This window comes from Amphibalanus amphitrite, unplaced genomic scaffold, assembly GCF_019059575.1.
Source record: "Amphibalanus amphitrite isolate SeventyFive unplaced genomic scaffold, NRLGWU_Aamphi_draft 000067F_arrow, whole genome shotgun sequence".
NCBI lineage: Eukaryota > Metazoa > Arthropoda > Thecostraca > Balanomorpha > Balanidae > Amphibalanus > Amphibalanus amphitrite.
This window is the reverse complement of record NW_024881563.1, coordinates 640,838-659,534: the sequence shown is the minus strand read 5'-3', so window position 1 is coordinate 659,534 and position 18,697 is coordinate 640,838. Positions and strand designations below refer to the sequence as shown.

General features: G+C 48.5%; 1 protein-coding gene across 2 annotated transcripts in view; it reads right to left on the bottom strand.

Moving 5' to 3' along the window:
• Window positions 1-18,697, bottom strand: part of LOC122378894 (protein strawberry notch homolog 1-like) — a 550,127-nt gene that overhangs the window by 353,172 nt on the left and 178,258 nt on the right. For both annotated transcript variants that reach the window (XR_006256101.1, XM_043360535.1), the window contains exon 9: window positions 4,782-4,946. Coding sequence is in view for 1 of the 2 variants with exons in the window: in XM_043360535.1 (XP_043216470.1) it covers window positions 4,782-4,946 (165 nt within the window). In the remaining variant the exon portion in view is untranslated. The remainder of the gene's footprint in view (window positions 1-4,781; window positions 4,947-18,697) is intronic.

Here is an 18,697-nt window from a genome sequence, read left to right as displayed (position 1 = left end):
CTTGGGGAGGGTTGAATCTTCTCAGCACATAAAGCAAGTATAAAGCTCTAGAACTTCTTGCTACTACGTCGTTGACATGTTCCTACCACGTGAAGTTGTTTGATATTTTTACGCCCAGAAGCTTACTGCGGAAGTTTACTCAGAAGCTTACTGCTAGTGCGGCGCCCCGCTGAGTGTCCCGCCCTTACAGAACTCAGGGCCAAAGAGGCGTGTTGCCCAGCCACCGCGACTGGCTCCGCACGACGGGGGGCTCAACCTCCAGGATCCCGTTGTCCTGGGGTACGGGTCGGCTCGCCTAGCCTAGTAAAACCGGCTGGTACCCGAGGGGACGCCACTCCCCTTACACTAGCCCAACTCGGCTGTGTTCCTGCGGGTGCAAAAAACAACGAAAAAGGGGGTGAAAAAGGAATGAGAAAATCAGCGACCGAACAAAACACTGACACACGGTAAGGAAACAAAGCAAGAGCAAACAAGGACCGCGCAGAAGAAACAAACCACGGAAACCAAGAAAAATCGGGCCGTACCATCTGTCCATCCAGCGATCAAAGCAAGCAAGCATGGGTCAAGCTGGGGCCGAGGGGGCGCTACTCCCCTTGCTGGCCGAGGCCAGGGCCGCCGCAGGGTAAGGGCCCAAGGAACCCAGTCCAACAGCGACCCGGGCCACTGCCAACCCCCTGCGGGGGCTTTCGAATGGTGTTTGATTTAAATTGATTTTTCGTCTGGAAGCAGAGATATGGACGGAAACGTGCAGAGGAAAATTTTGAAAATGATAACTATTCTGAGGGCTTAGTTGGATGAAATTTGAGTCATACGGGGTCACGTCAGGTCAAGTTGGTCAGCCCTGTTCACACTGGGTCAGGCCAGGTCACCTTCGGTGAGGCCAGGTCGTACAGGTCATCAAGTCATATTGCATCGGCCTGTACCACACTCCTACTACTTCTACCCCTACCACTACCCCTACCACTACTCCTACCACTACCCCTACCACTACTCCTACCACTACCCCTACCACTACCCCTACCACTACCCCTACCACTTCCCCTACCCCTACCACTACCCCTAGCTAGTGCTTTAGCTGTGGAGGACCTCACAAGGCCCGATCACCTGCGTGTCCGGCACGTGGTAGACGTTGCCGTAAATGTAACGAGCTGGGGCACTACGCCAAGTACTGTCCAGGCACTAGAGCTCGTGAGGTCCAAGCTGTGCGGGTGTTAAGTGTAAACACGTCTCACCCGGATGCACTGTGGACAATTGTGACGATGTGTAGAAAGTCGGTGAGAATGCTGGCTAGCACAGGCTCTGCCGTCAGTATCTTGCCGTTCCACATGTATCAGAAGATGTTCCTTGACGTGACTCTCATCAGAACGACTACGAGGCTCGAAGGATGCGGTGGCCATCGTCTTCCGGTTCGAGGAGCTCTTCAGGTTGAGGTCAGTGCCTGCAATGGTAGGACCTCCACCGCCCGTGTGTGGGCGGTAGACGCAGAGACTCCGCTGTTGGGCAGATAAATGGAGCTGAAACTGTCTGTCAGGAACGGGGAAGCTGTGTGTGCGGTTCAGGAAACTGATGGTATCTTGCCTGCGATCACAGGGTTCGTTCACCGGTTTCGGGTGAAGCCTGATGCTCAGGGTTTCGGAGTCGGAGTCGGAGTCGGAGTCGGAGTCGGAGCCGGAGTCGGAGTCGCCCGGAGTCGGAGTCGCCCGGAGTCGTGGCAAGCAGTCAGGAGTCGGAGTCGGAGTCGGAGTCTGTCCAGCTGCCTCGACTCCGACTCCGGAAAGTTAACTGAAGTCAATCCGTGCTATCACTTTTCAGTTGTTTTTAACCAGTGCCCCCACGGCAAAATTTGCTTCCGGTGATCATAAATAAGGTATTTTTTCACACAACTGTTTTTGTTCTCAAAACTTAACATTGCATCTTACAAATTTCAAGTTATGTCATAATTCAGTAGGCAAGCATTTTGTATTCGCGTCATAACTTCTACGTGTATTATCCAGTGTCAAAGACTTAATGACAACTGTATATTTACTTTCTTCTTTTATCGCTCCGAAAAGTGCTAACACAAACTGACATGATGGCGATGCCCGTGGTCATGATACGGCCACACTCGTGCTTCTGGCCGCCGGCCGCTGGTCTCTAAGGATTCAGCTGCGCCCACGTGGGAGAAATGGTGAAACCGGAGAAACCGAACGAAACCGGAGCGATCTCCCGGTGCGCGAACAGGGTGTCCGTAAAGTTCTAGCGCCTCTTTTGGACGTCATCTAACGCGCGCAGTGATTATTGGACTTTCAACCAATCACCGCAGATATGACCTCTCGTTCACCGCTCAGCTAGGGGTGGCGTAAATATGACATTGAAACCGTTTTCAGTGCTAGGTATACATATGGGCGAAGATGCGCCTTGTCGCTGAGAGCCTGCGCGCGGGGGCCCGGTGCGGCTTCTTGAACGAGGCGCGAGTTGCAGCGCGATGCGGCGTTTCCCGGCGAACGGTTGAGCAGGCAAAGGGGCATTCCGGATCGGAAATTTCTTAGAAAATATTCTCACTCAGTTACGACCACGGTATGTCTAAGCTGCTGAGACTGAAGCAGCATTTCAGCGGCAATCGAAGAAAATCTGGGGACTGATGGACACAAATGTTCCATCATCTTCGTCAAGGTCAAATAAAGTACTGACAGGCTGGTCCACGAGGGGTTCCTGGACATGACATCAAGGCGACTTGCCCTAAGGGTCATTTCGCACTTCAACAGCATGGAGCGCCCTCCAACAACGCCACTGCCGTCCAAACCAAACTGACAGAGGAGCTCGGCGGACCAGATCACCGTGGTGAAATAAGATTAGACCACCTTATTATTCCAGCCTTAACCCGCTCGACTAAGGCATGCTACGCGTTTTGCAGAATAAGCTCTAGGCCACCTCTCATCCCAGCCTGGGGTCGCTGAAGACTCGCATCATGACAGCATGGGAGGACAGGAAATGTCCTGCATCGTCAAAACCCGCAGGCGTTTCCGCCCTTGCGTCGAGGCCATCGTCCGCACAGACGGTGGTTACAATGAATGGGCACTTAGCAGAAGCATGTGGCTTGGTGTTCCTGGTCATTGTTTTGTTCTATTGTTGAGTGTCTATGGACCAAAGGCATTTATTTGAAAAATGTTAAAAAGCGCCAGGACTTTCCTGACACCCTGTAGACCTAGCATGGCGCGTCATATCACGCGGAATTTTGGCAGCCACCATTGCCCTTTGTATCAGACCCGGCGTCGGAGTCGGAGTCGGAGTCGGAAGAGCACTACCACCACTCCGAAACCCTGCTGATGCTGGCCCTGTGCAGCAGAAGCTGCGGCCACTCCCGTTCGGCCTGAGACAAGAGGTGAAGGAGCATCTGACAGAGCTGCAGGAGGCGGGAATCATCGAGAAAGTGGACAGCTCGCCCTGGATATCACCGATCGTGGTGTCACGGAGGAAAAACGGCAAGCTGAGAATGTGTGTCGATCTCAAAGCCGTTAACGAGGCTATCGAAGCCAGTGGTCATCCACTACCAGCCATGCAGGACATGCTCGAGAAGGTGCAGGGTGCCAAAGTGTTCTCGTGTTTGGACTTGAAGTCGGCTTATCATCAGCTAGAGCTGCACCCAGACTCGAGGCCACTGACCACGTTCGTATGCCACGAAGGTCTGTTCACCTACAGGCGCTGTCCGTAAGGTGCCAAGAGCCTGCCGATGGCGTTCCAGAAGGTGATGGAGGCGATGCTGAAGGACCTGGCCGGTGTGCAGGTCTACCTAGACGACGTCATCATCTTCGGAGCAGACGGCAGAGAGCATGACGAGCGACTGGCTGCAGTGCTGGCTCGTCTGAAGCAGCACAAGGTGATATTCAACACGGACAAGTGTAAGTTGAGACAGGCAAGTGTGGAGTTCCTCCATATACGATCGATGACTACGATGACTTGATATACGATCAACCTTCACTACATTGAGGCGTTCTTTGCTGTTGGGCAGCTGTAAGGTCATGTGACGTCATCAAGGGTCACACATGGTTGTTTGCTTGTTCGTTACAGGAACGAGATACAGCCGCACGGATGGTCTCATTGTGTTCAGCTCGTCAAGGCACGTCGAATGATATACATGATGACGTTGAGGTCACGTGACCTTAGCTTAACCTTTGACCTTGACCTTTCGAGGTCAACACATATATGATTCGATGCAGATTGACGAGAGGATCACAATGCCGCCGTTAGTTTGTTTCTAGCTTCGCTACTTCGAAAGTTATTCGAGAAAAACTTTTCATTTCTAGCCCCGCAATTTTCACTTGACCCAGGGTGTGACATCATCTTTAACCTGACTCAAAAATGGCCTTAATAAAATTGTAGACCTTATCCGTGCGTACCCCATGCCGTTTACCGCTTGACGCTATCTTGCTTCATTCTCGAGATCTCAGGGGGGCGGTCATTCCCCCGCCGGTTCTAAGATGGCGAGGACCCCCGTCGGTGCGCGGGTTAACATTATGCGGCTTAATACAAAAAGTTTTTTTTTATTACCGCACGCACGCGAGGCTCGCGCTAATGCTAATGGCATGCCTCAGAATATGGTAATTTCAAGAAGCACCTTTCGTGGTGGATTACCAAAGCTGTGTCACACAAACCAATCCTTGTGCGGGGGGTCGTACATTGGTTCTACCAGTGCGCGCCTTAAAAACATACTAATCCTGGAAAACGCCACACTTCCCTTCAAACAACAGCGGCCGTTTCCCCCTCACGGCAATCATCGCCGTTTTATGCTCGGTAAAGGATACCAGTCCATCGAAGTCGTCACCACACCAGTGGACTAACTGTTTGAGCCGCGTCTTGTACTTCCCGCCCACCGTGGACGATTCGCCAATCAGTGACGAGTACGTCGAGTAGACCACGCCCTTTTTGACGTCTCCGTTTACAACCGAGTTGATTTTGGCGTACTTCATCTGTGAGGGCCAGTGACACATATTGTTGACAATGGCGACCGAAATCACGTGACAGTCCCTGCCTGGCGCCATCAGCGTGTGTGGGTGACATAGTGCAGACGGCAGAAAACAGGTGGTAGACAACAGGGGGCATATAACAGGCGGCATACAACAAACGGCGGACAAGAGACGACAGACAAATGAGGGCGGACAACAGGCGCTGAACAGCAAAGTGGGGACAACGAATGCTGGACAACACAGCGCCGACACGAGGGCGGGCACTGTGGGCACAAACACTCACAGTCATTCTTTATGGATTAATGCGCTGACGTTATGTTTGAAATGCATTGACATTTTAAAGGGATAACCAAGGTTTGAAAACTTTAAGGGGCTCGACTTGTTTTTGGTATTGCTGATTCCTCAAATTCTGCTGATTCTGATCCGGGCGGACTACCGTTACGTGCTGCCAACTTTTTTTTAAATTACAAAACTGCATATTTTTCCTTCTCTTCGCTACATAACCTGCGCCGGGCCGATGGAGAGTTTTAACACCCCCCCCTCCTGCAGTTTTTCGCAGATATCTCAAAAACGGCGGCGCGGAGCGCGCCATTTTTGGCACACCTGTTTGTGCATCTTTTCCACACATGTTGTGAAAATTTCGGACTCAGGCCGCTTATGGTCAGGTCACCTGGTCACACCAAGTGCCCTCACCTCAGAAAAAATAGAATGCTCGTCATAGCTACACCGACTGACCGATTGCCTTGAAACTTTCAGCGATTGATAAGAGTAACAGTATCTACATATAAAACGTATATCTCGGAATTTTGATATCGGTGACCTAAGGTCAAGTCAATTCTGCGGCCTCTCCATTATAAGTCAATGGGAGAGAATTGAAAAGCGTCTCTTTTGCACGAACTCGGGATGCAGGTAAAATTGACACACTGAACCGGAAAATGGCACTTGTGACCCCTCGTTATGTCCCCTAGGTCATCTCAGGTCAAGAAAAGTATCTAACAGTTTTTTCACTAATAACTTCTGATAGAGGCATGCTTGAGCGATGGAAACGCCATAGCACAGTGATGCAAGTGGGGTTCACGAGTGGCCATAAATACGAAGAAGGCCCAAAATTCAAGTTAACTTAATCGAATAAATCGTAATATGGTCAGTCAGGCAAATGTTTGGGGTGTCTGAAAAAGTATGATTTTAATGTTTTTGTCAAAACCGGCCTCGTGTAGGATTGTCAGAAGTCGAGACATTTTCGATGTCGTAAAATGACTGTCAGGTACTTGAAATTCAAGTGCCGCTAGCGTGCGTTCATGTCATACAAACTGCAAAAAGTATACATGAAAATGATCCCCGAAACCTGCTGCTTCTAATGCCACGTCATAAAAAGCCGTATCTATTTTGGTTTGGCGGTGAGCTAACTATTTGTAATCATGTTGCAACCGCAGTTTTTTACCAAAAATATTTGCTTTCAATTCACCTACAACACTTCACACAGTGTGTGCCCGTTAGTGTACCATATCATAGCATTCCCTAATCATTTCTGAGTCGCATCGTGAAAGAATTAAGGCGCTAGCACAGTAGCACAGGGCTGAACGGCGCTACAGAAGTTTTCGTCCGGCACGGTCGGGTGCCGCGGCGCAGCGGGCGGCCCGGGCGGCCGCGCCGCGCGGCGGCACCCACCCGCCCACTGCGCGCCCACTGCGGCACCCGACCGCCCGGACAAAAACCTCTGTAGCGCCGGTCAGCCCTGTGCTAGCGCCTTAATTCTTTCACGATGCGACTCAGAAATGATTACGGAAGGCTATGGTATGGTGGACTAACGGGTACACACTGTGTTAAGTGCTGTAGGTGAAACGAAAGCATTTTTTTCTTAGTAAAAAACTGAGATTACAACATGATGATTAATAGCCAAAGCGAATAAGATACGGCTTTTTGTGACCCGGCATTAGAAGCAGAGGGCCTTGGGGATCATTCTCATGCATAATTTTTTCAAAATTCAATTTATACGAAATGAACGCAAACCAGCGGCGTTTGAACTTGCGAGTGTCTGACCGTCATTTTACGACCTAGAAAATGTCACGACTTCTGACGATTATACACGAGGCCGGTTTTGACAAAAACATGAAAGCCATGTGATTTCAGATGCCCCAAACATTTGTCTACTCGGCCATATCGCAATTAACTCGACTTGGTAAACTTGACTTTTGGGTATTTATGGCCACTCGTGAACCCCATTTGCATCACTGTGCATAGATGTGTTCGGCTCCACGATGCAGATCGACTGATATGCAACATGACCTTTTCCGGTCAGGTTATGGTCAGGTCCGGTCAATTTGACCTGAGGTCAAATTTTCAAGTTGACCTTTCAAGGTCAAATTATAGTTCCTTCGAAGCGTCACGACGACGGGAGGAACACGATGCTGGCAAAAGTAATGTCGTGGCTTTTTTTAGTCAAAAGTTTTGCCGAAAAAAAAAACACTTTCGTAAAAACTGCTATTTTTGGAGTTTTTACCTTCTGTAGCCTTTCTCATAAAGCTTTGTCTAGTTTTTTTTTAATTTTATATTTTTTATAAATTTAGTCCGAACCTTTTGATGGGAAGGATTCACAAGGACAGAGCCACCGCTAAGCGAAGCTTGTTGCGGTGACCCTGCCCTCTACCCTCCGATCGCGCAATTCCAGTTCTATGGCAGAATTTAGAGTCCAAAGTTTAACGTGCGCACATAGCCGCGCACGGCCGGTCCCCTCACTGACTTCACCTGGCTACGGCCTGCCACCAACCGCAACCATACCTGTCAGGAGGCCCATAAATGTCAAGCGCCCGTCGCGCTTCGAACCCGGACTGTTGTAACCGGGAACGCGTGCTCTCACCACGCGGAGTCCAACGCTCTACCAACTGAGCTACGGGAACGGCAACTGAGCTACGGGACCGTAGTAGAAAGTAATAGTAAAAAGCACGATTTTACTGTTGACCAGTAAAATTCTGTTTCATAAAGCAAAAATTACTTTTACCTAGAGTTGCAAATTTACTAGGTTACTATAGCGCAGTTTTACTGGTGACCGGTAGGAAGATCCTCGGTTGTGTTTCATAAAAGCACGTGCCGTAGTAAAAAAGTCGAATGACGTTTGCTTTCGTGCTGTCAATTTCACCCTTGCTCTACCTTGCAGTAAAACAGCTTACGAGTTTTGATTTTAGCTTTAATTGCACTTTGTGTCTTAACCCTCGCCCATGTAGGGGGGGGGGTTGGTGCAACCCCCCCCCCCCCTGAGGTTTTTCTTAGCTACACGCCGAACCGTTTCAGATAAACTGCTCAAATTTTCAGTACCCTTTGGGGCATCCTTTGCGCAACTTTTGGTAAAAATTTTTTGTCAAGGTCATGTCAGGTCACGGAGTTATGACGTCATAAAGGGAACAACCTCCGGCCAGATTTACGCTAAATTGGAGATTGCTTCACATTGGTATAAATGCCGACTGACCTGACACACTGATGGATTGTTTTAGAATCACAACTGGCTGATTTGACATTGGCACAATGTCCGTTGACATTGTGAAGGTTACTAAAGGTCAAGGTCAGGTCAGTGACCTCGGTTGACCTGTAATGACTTCTTGCACTTGTATGCCTTTTCGGGGTATTTTGATGCCCTGAATTCGAATTTGCTATCCATTTCAGGCATCGTCGGTTGTTTCTTGTAGTAGTTCATTTTGGGTCAGGGTCAGGTCAGTGACGTCACACGCCTGACGTGACCCAATGCACAAATGACCTTGCAGACTTCCGATGCTCCCAACGCATCATTTTTAGAGTTATGACATCGAAATATACACCAAACGATAGAGAATTGATCAAGGATCACGATTGACGATAGTGAAGGTTTCAAGTCGATATCTTTTACCGTTTTGCCGCAATCAGCGCGGAAATCTGAAAAGGTTAGATTTTTCCGAAAATTTGACCTTTGACCGGTCATAAGTAGGTCAAATGTTGACCTAGGACCAAAAAATATACCACCAATCGCGAGATCTCGTTGAGAGCAATCCGTTGGTCTTTTCCGCTAAGCTCTACGACGTTCCGTTTTCAAACGCCAGGGGGGTCGCACCAACCCCCCCCCCCTGCATGGGCGAAGGTGGCAAAACACCGTTTACGGGCGAGGGTTAATGCACGTCCTAAGTTTTCGGCATAAGCCTTTTATTAACAAATAACAAACTGCATTTCTTCTTTAAAAACATCTATTGTTGCTAAAACCTCACGTTAAATCATATGAAAAGTTGGTTCTCCATCCTGGCACACTGAACGAGGTCAAGCGTGTTTCTGGCAAGCTAATGTGAAGTGGAGATATGTTCGAAACGTTCAAATTGCGATGGATTTTCATTGAAGGAGAGACATTAATTGAAAAAGGACAAGACACACGGACAACGGGCTATCAACTGAAACATAATAATGGAAGACCCAGTAACCGAGGCATTTTCGATGTCGGCATAGAATAAACGCAAGTCCAACACTAGCCTACTACTTGAACCTGAACCTGAACTGAAGAAAAAAACACATAATTGCCTGGTCTTGTGAGTACAAAACAAATACGATGCTGAATACTTTGTGGGTGCTGAACACTTAGATGCAACTTGAAGCAAAATAGCGCTCACCGCCGTGACCACTGATGGTTTGAGGGGCACGTTGGAGTATTTGTCCCCCTCTGCAGCGCCCCAAAGGTACGACCTTACGCATCTTTCCTCGCATTGAGAGGAAAACCAACAACGTTTATAATACGTTTGATTTAAACAGCACAAATAGGCATAATATATCACAGTCCGTCGATCCGAGAAATTTTTGAAAAACAAAAATGAAGCATATTATTGGGGAGCATGCCTCCCCCAGCATATCAAATAACTTCTGGATCTTCTGACTGTACCGGTTGGTCGGACGGAGTCATGCATTACATATACAGTGATGCCATCCACTGGGGCTATTGTGTGCGACGTTCTCGTATGCCCACCTACAGGGTGGGGCAGAAAGATTTACCTCTTGATTTTCTTAGATATTTCGGTTCCGAACAAAGATATCAAATTAATTTCTGGCACATATATGCAGTAACATGTACACATCTCAGCGACGACATAATGACTCAATATGGTCACCTTTGGCCTTCATCACTGCTTCGAAACGTCCCTCTGCGGAAGGGCACGAGCGCCGCACTGTGTCCCCGCCAAGATTCGACGGTGCCGTCTCGAGGGCCAGCTTCAGGGTGACGATTTTGCTGTGTGGCGCTACACACACCCTCCTCTCTAAGATGGTCCAGATTGCGAAGTCCATCGGGTTCAGGTCTGGACTTGATGATGCCCGAATGTCTTTGTCCCAGAACCCAGGCATGTGGGTCTTCCACCACGGTTGAGCGATGTTGGCCATTTGCGGCGGCGCACCGTCCTGGACGAAGACGTATCCGTCTCAGAACGACTGAGTGACCCAAGGCAAAACATGTTCCTCCAACAGATGAACTTGAACCTGTGAATTCACTTTCACAGCCTCCTTGATGAAGACCAAGGTTCCTTTTGAGCCGTCGGATGCGACGGCAGCCCAAATCATGACACCAGTGCTGGTGTCATGAAGCTTGCTCAAGCTTCAAGCAACAAAAAATGGTGCGAATAGCAGGATCAATGCTAAATGGACCATCTGCCAAAATTATGACGCTTTGGGAGTGTCTCTGGGGCTCAGGCATGAAAATGTTGTCATTGGACCAGTAGAATGCCTTGTTACCGGCGCTCCTGATCTCCTCCAATATCTTTTGGATCCTGTGTAGCCGCTTTTCCCTGGATGCCGCCGAAATTAGGTGTCGACGTTGCATCATGTATAACATGAAGCCTAAGCCGTCGTTTATGATTCTCTTGGCGGTTCTGGGCGAGACACCGATTTCCTTTGGCAGTTTGCGCATGCTTCGCCTAAGAATTGAAACACCTTCTTGTGCACGATATTAACCAGCTTTTTGAAGCAGAAATCCCCTGTTCTGCCTGGCATGTACTTCGTCGACACTAACACTGTCTTTTTAAGTCATTTAATTACACTGTAAACAGTTTTTACGGCAACACCGAGCTGTTTGGCAACGCTTCGGGAACTGTGGCCAGCCTACTTTAGCGCCGCAATTTGGGCTCACTTAGTCATCTTCGCCATAGCTCACCAACAACTATTACAAAATGTAAAAACGATCTAAATGCTGATACATGAGTCAGTTGGGAAGCTGCCTGCAAAATTTTATCAAAATCCGTTCATAACTTTTTAAGTTATGGACTGAAAACAAACAGGTAAATCTTTCTGCCGGCTATCGATGTCATGTGCTCAAATAACCAACCGTGCACACTGCACAGTGTGAAGGAGAAGGCCGACGAGCAAATAGCAACTTTGACCGCGGCGCGGGAGCGCCCGTACGAGCTCATATTGGGCCGTATACTTGCGGCACGTGGGAGATCTCTTTTCTCGCCCATGTGTTGTAGATACGTAAGTGTCTGTGCGGTTGTGCGTTTGTAATATTTGATATAACCATGTGAATATGTAACTACAACGAAATACATGTATATGCAACTGAAATGTGATGTGCATTTTTTAAAGCCACGTACAGATGTGGTACAGACTAGGCTAGCTGAGTCAGGGAAATCCAACCCAGGGAAAGTCTAGTCCAATCCAGTGCCCAGGTCCGGGGCGTTTCCCTTTCCTTTGAATTGCTCTGTAAATAAGTAGCTACCGAAAATGAAATGTTAGTGACCAGACGAAACGGCTCAGAAAAAATAAATCTCGACCTTAATTAAAAATTGAGCTCGAGCTAATTTAGGTCAAAAGTCAAAACCAACATGCTTGCAGGGATCCTTAACTTAATGGCAAGAAGCGCACGGAATACTGAAATATTTTAAAAGTGGGTGTGCCGTGGGGGCCTGCTTTAAAAACTCTGACCCCCTTCCATCGAAAACAATATCTAGTTGCGTCAGCTATCTCCAAATCGCATGATTCATCAAACATTCGCCGGTGCCTTCATGACATAAATCGATGTTATTTGATAGCTCGCTCAATTATCGATACGTGGATGCTGGTCCCGGGCCGATCATTGGTCTAGCTACCAAGATATATAGCCAGAACTGCAACGGTGTCTACCGCATTTCGACGATCAAAATAAAATTACAAAGATATCTTCCACACGGAGGTCCCATGACTCGTTTTCAAGCGTTACTGAGCTCCGAAATCCTCTTTTACTAATTACTTTTCACTATTGTTTATGAGACAGAGGGCAACAGTGATTAGTAAACATGAAATCACTATTCTACTATACACCAGTAATAGTAAAAAATGTTTATGAGAAAGGCTACTGGAGGCTAAAACGTTGACCTGCGGTTAAATCTGAGGGCATGTTAGCGAAAGAGCGTTAAAAGAGCTATCGAATGCGCTGTTCCGCGGTATCGGTTCCCGAGTTAGCCGTTGGCAGTTTCCAAAATGTTGAAATAGCCAACATTTTACCTTTGGTGACCTCTGGTGACCTGACCTTTGACCGGACCCAAAAAATGACGGAAGTGTTTTCGTCCTTATTTTGGACGTTCTTCCGATAGCCACTTACCGCGTGTCACTACGTGGCCCAGGAACCGAGTTAAAAGGAGAGTGTTCAGACACCCCGGCCCGGCGCGGAAGGCTCGGAGCACCGCACTATGTTTGAACTCGGGACCAAAACTGGCCAGGGCTCGTAACTAAGAAACTATATGAGATACAGACGTGTTTTTTTTTTTGGCTCAAACGAAACGTTGGAGACTAACGATCATTTGAAGTGCAAAATGTTTCGGACCAGATGCTTATGTACTTGTTTATGACGTCACAGGTGTCACGAAACATATACAAATATTGTCATGTTCTAGCTATGAATGCACGAGCATTTAGGTATCTGTAAATTTAGAGTAATAGTATGTCTGAGCAAGGCTCATCGACGAGGCAAGTCAAGGCTGAGGACATGACCTTGTTAATTAGCGTTGATGACCTCAGGTGACCTTGAATGCTCTTATATGGGACTTATTCATATAGTACCTACAATATTTATATTTATTTCAAAAACATCTTCAAACGTATGTTTTGATATTACCTTGATGTTAACCCTGTCTCCATTTTATTAAGTCCAGAGTCTTGTATGTTTTACGTCACATGACGTCAGGGGCGGATCCAGCTTATCCGTTTGGAGAGGGCAAAAGTTTCCGACCCATTCGGTGACCCCGACCCACCGCCGCGCCGGTAACTTTACGACGCTTCACTACGTCTGCAATCTGCATGTGTGCAGTTCAGGGAGTTCCATCTCTTATCAGCATACCGACCTACATAATGAGCAGCGAGCAGTCAGCTCCATCCCTCGGAATATGTAGTTGTGACGGAAAGACCTGCTTTTCGTCCAGATAGGCATCGACGCCGTATTTTATTTCTCATCACCAAAAGCTTTGGGAGCGCCAAAAGGATAGTCTTGCCCACACGATTCAGCTATGGGGAGGTCAAATGCCCACTATGCCCTTCACTGGATCCGCCATCGCATGACGTGAAATAGTAGAATGTATCCCAAAACTTCTTACCAATTCCTATTGTATGGTGCGTTATGTAACATGCAACATGCATGTAAAGGCACTTCATCGCCATACTAACTGACGCTTACTACAGCAAACGGATGCTTTTTCATAAAGGTGGACAGCACTAATGATACCATTATACCATACCACCTACATCGAACGTATTAATACTGACTGAAGAAGCCGATGGTAGCCCTGCCGAACTTAAACAGGTAATGGACGACCAAAAACCGATCATCGTGATCGGTGCTCTGTGGCAGGTCTCTACAGTCACCTTTCAGCTCACAGTCCCATCTCAAACTGGGCACAATGAATATTTAATTGCGCTTCATCAAGTACGAAAATATGTTTATAAACTAGGTATCAAGCAAGCATGTGTAGTAGTGGTGTCAATCGGAACTTGAATCTTCGGAATTCCGGTTTTGTCCAATGTCCAATTCGGAATTCGGTTGGATAATGCAATGACGGCAGACTTTAGACAACTTTGGACAATCACTTGCTACACCTCAGCATTTTTATAAAGTAATCGTGTTTAACACTGATTGGCGAATAGGAAGCTCAGCTTTTGAGACGATTAACACATTAAAGCTGGTAATAGTACATTAAAAACAAATTAAATAACAGTGTTGAGTGTAAACTATTGCGTAGGTTTCGGACATCTTTGGACAAATGGCTGGCTTGGACACTTTGGACGGACAATCGACGTAAGCATTGGAAATTGGACGGACATTGGACATACTTTTCTGAAACCGACACCACTAATGTGTAGCGACCATACAGCTCCAGAGCCCATCTATGAATTTATTGTAATAGCCATGGGGTGGAATGTTCCTGTTATAAACCTACAGGTACTATACTTAATTAATTACACCGATAATGCTGTTAACCCGCGCCCGGCTGGGGGTCCTGGATTTCCACGTCCTGCTGGGGGGGGGGGGGGGCCGGGGGGCGTGGAAACCTGTGTTCCACGCCCTGTGTTTGAACACCCCCCCCCTTCTAACTCGGCTCCTGGGCCACGTAGCGATACGCGGAAGGGGGCGTTCGAAAGAGCGCCGAAAATAATGACGAAATCACTTCGGTCACTTTTTTGGTCAGGTCAAAGGTCAGGTCACCAGAGGTCATTGAAGGCAAAATTTCGCCGATTTTCAGGTCGAATGTCGACAATTTCCAGGAAGCCAACGCATAACTCGGGAACCAATAAAGCTACAGCGCCGCGGAAAGGCGCATTCGATAGCCCTATTAACGCCCTTTCTGAATAATTCTCTCAGATTTGACCTAACGTCAACGGTTTTGCCTGCAGGGGGCAAAAACTGCAAAAATAGCCGATTTTTTCGGAAACCGTTTTTCTGCAATAACTTTTGGCCCAAGGCTTGTACGAGCGTACTTTTACCGGCATCGTGTTCCTCTCGTCAAGACGCATCGAATGAACTATAACCCTATTAGTGGCAGGGGGGGGGGGTTGTTTTCATCCACCCCTCAGGTTTTTCGGGAATATCTCCGAAACCGCTGAAGCTACGATGCTGAAATTTTCTGACTTTTCCTAAAACTAAATTGGGCACATTCCCTGAAAATTTCAAGTTCATAACTTTACCAGGGGCGGCTCCAGAGCACTGGGAATTGGGGGGTCCTATTCGTGAAGCGAGTCATTTGGGCGAAGATCACGATGCTGATGTATTATAACTGTATGCACCAGTTTTACGAACAGTGAATGAAAGGTATCATGTGATAACATATACAAAGTTATTGTGCATCCTCTTTTGACACGTTTTTGCTATAATAGGCGGATCCAGGTGTCCAAAAAGGGGGGTTATGTTTTACCTCCCAACATAGGTGCCCTGACACCGCCTATTCATGACCAATACAATTGTAGTCGTTCTCTCATAAGAAAATTGTAACATAACAAGACCATTACCACCCTTTTTATTAGAAACAGTACCAACAAAAATCTTATTTACTATACTTTTTGTGTACCCCCAATCTCAATGATCTGTAACACGTGTGTGTTCTCGTGCCCAGAGCGGGGCACTTCGTGTTGTTGGCGGTCCTCGTCAGAGACGACGGTCTTCCGGTCGAGTTGTATTTGAGCAGCACAACACAGAGCAGGGTGATCGGCTACGGTGTCGGCACACGGAGCAGATGGTACACGTCCGATGGCTCTGGGACTCGGGGGTCTTCTGAATTTCCCTTTGCCGGGGTGCTCTCAGCTCGGCTCACCCGACCTAGTTTCTACTACATACTAGAACGTAAAACTATCCTGCATGACGGCCCGCTATTGGATTAAAACATTTTCGCTTTGAGACTCGTCTCGTGATTGGCTATTACTAGGTCACCGCCCCTCGGCTCTCTGGTAGCTCCCAGGAGACACGTGTCAAGTGAGTTGCCAATCGTCACACGCTGGCACCGTGGTTGAGGGGGGCGTAGCATGATATCGTTCTAAGAAACGCGTCGGAAGCATTGTCGGACATTAACCAGGTCACTATTCTGCGCGGGCCGGCATGAATGACGGATGGCGCGCGACAGGCTGGCGCGACTCAGCGGCACCGTCGTGGCGGGCTGGGCGCGCGGCCGAGTTACATTAAATATACAGATCATAGAACTGGAACTACGTAAAATATACCGAATATAAAAGTGAAGTTAACCTGACTGCAACGTTGGTGTGGTGTCGATTATGCAAATAATTGTAAAGTTATGATATGGCCGTCACGCAGGTGACGCTACAGGTAATTAGTATAGAACTACGCTAGATTGCACCGTAAACATAAATCGGAGAGAGTACCTCATCTCATCTTACATACCTCCCCCACCCAGGGCGAGAGCTTTGGGTAAGCCAAAGCAGGGTCCGGCGCCTGAAGGGCGGAGGACACGGTGGGGAAACACGACACAGAACGAACACTGTTTACTACAGAACACGACGCGTGGGAGGGTGGGCGGGCACCGGCAAGTAACGCGACGAAGGGTTACGCGGCAGGACCGTCGGCGTCACGGAACGGCACGGTATGCGCTCGGTCACTCGCTGCAGCACCAGAGCGGTTGTCGTGGTCCGTGATGGTGGAGATTGCTTTGGTCGAAGGCCGGATCGGTGGTGACCTGGTCACTTAGCGGTTGCGCGGGGTCATACGGTGACCCGAAAGTTTATAGTCCGTCACGGTGCAAGCACGGCGCCTTGCATACGCGGTCGTTTCACTGGGAAAGGGGAAACACTGATGCGGCCTCACACCACTGGCGACAGCTGGGTGGGCGGAATTGGTCGGCGGGTAAATGGGTCACGTCGCGACAAGTCCGTTGTGGCCACGGTCTCACCGAGAGACGCCGATGCGTCAACTGCGGTGTCTTCACGGAGGCTTTGCAAACTGCCCGGTGGGGCAGCTGGAGGGCCAAGTGTGGGGTAACACTCGTCCATCTCGATGGCTGGCTCTGGGTTGACTCTAGTAGCAGAAGCAGGCACAAAGCGTGGGAAGCGGTAGCTAGCGAGGGAGCGGGGGCCGACTGTCGTTTTCGACAGACGCGTTGCATGTGGCCTATAATACCGCAGTAGTAGCAGATCGGCCGGTGATCAGGAGTCCACTGATAGACCGGTTTTGGCTCAGGATTCTGCCTGAAGTTACCAGAGTTCTGGCGCTGTTGGCCCGGCTGAGTGGGCTGTCGTTGGAAGAACTGGCCCGGGGGCGGTTGATTGACCGGTGGTGGATATCTCGGATAGGTGCTCGGTTGTTGGTAGCTCTGATTAACCTGCGGTCTGACTTGGAAAGAATCGCCACCGCGTCTGACCAGAACTTCTAGTAGATCTCTGACCTCGGACAGGTCGCTATTTTGCGCGGGGGGCTCGGGAGCAGGTGTCACAGCGTTGCAGTCCATCGGTTCTGGTTTTCCTTTCGAGTGGTCGCGATACGTAGCTAGTTCTGTCATCAATTTAACCCATTTATGCCCAGGAATATTGACCATCATGAAAATCGATGAAATCAAAATATGTTATGCTCCCACCAGGGCCTTGCATGGAATCGAAAATAATTTTTGCCTGCAGCAAAAGTTTTTCGAGAAAAACGTAAAAAACGTGCGTTGCGAAATCGCAACGAAGGGCACACCGGGCGCCATCAGCGTTGCGAAAACACAACGACGGGCACATCAGGCGGCCATAAAGTACACTGAACTGCCGTATATGCTAATTTGTTTTCACAAAACATCAATCAACTGTTGACAACTATTGCTTGAAAATGTGAATCCCACATCCCTCATGCTTTATAACCCGCCTAAGAGCCTCAGTGAGGGAGGATATCTTCAGGATTCGCGAACGGGGAGATTACAACAAACGGTTATTATCAACAACAGTTGTCCATTTAAAGTTGTGGTCGACACGTACCCAGGGTGACGCTTTCTTTTTGGATGCCAGACAGAGCAATTATCCCCACCTTTCAGACCCCACACTGAAAACAATTAAACGGAGGTTGGGAGTAAGCCAGTGCCTCACGTATACGCGTATCTGCAATGATCGTTAACCACCCTCCTAGGAGTAAGAGTAAAGTTAAATTCCATTGCAGGTTAGTCGTACCCACTCTCAGCAAAAACGAGAAAAAAATGAACCGATCCGGCTTTCACAGATTACCCGTGCAAGGCGTAGCGCATCATAACAAATCGCCTCCCAGTTTATCATGTTTACACCTAATCCAAAATTTCCATGGCCCCGCTCTCAGCGACCTTCACGTGTAACCTCTTTCTCGAGACAATGCCAGGACAGAATGGTGATTCGACGTCAATCCGTCCTTTCCGTCTTCAGGATAGTTGAATCCTCCTCCACGCCTCAACCCCCTGTTCCGGGCTGGACCGGTAACGTATATCGCAATCGGGCAGCTCACATAGGAGCGCGCCTGTAGCCGGGTGCAGTGAGTGCTTGGGAGGGGGGGAGGGGGTGGGTCATGGGTGGCCTGCCAATTGGCTGGGCTCAGTCTCCAGTCTACGAATAACCGTGTCCGGTCAGACAAATGTCTCCCCTAATTCCAATAATCCTGCTAGCTCTAAAAATGGTCTGATTAGATAAAAAGCCTATCAAAGTAAGAAAACAAGCGTATACTCCACATCAAGCAGCTTATAAATCTATGCGAGTTATGAATCCTAAAAATTGTTATTTTCCCAGGTCCGCCCTCATTACCCCTGCCAAAGGGCTCAGCTACCCCCAGAGGGGGCCTATCCCACTATTTGCCGACCCTC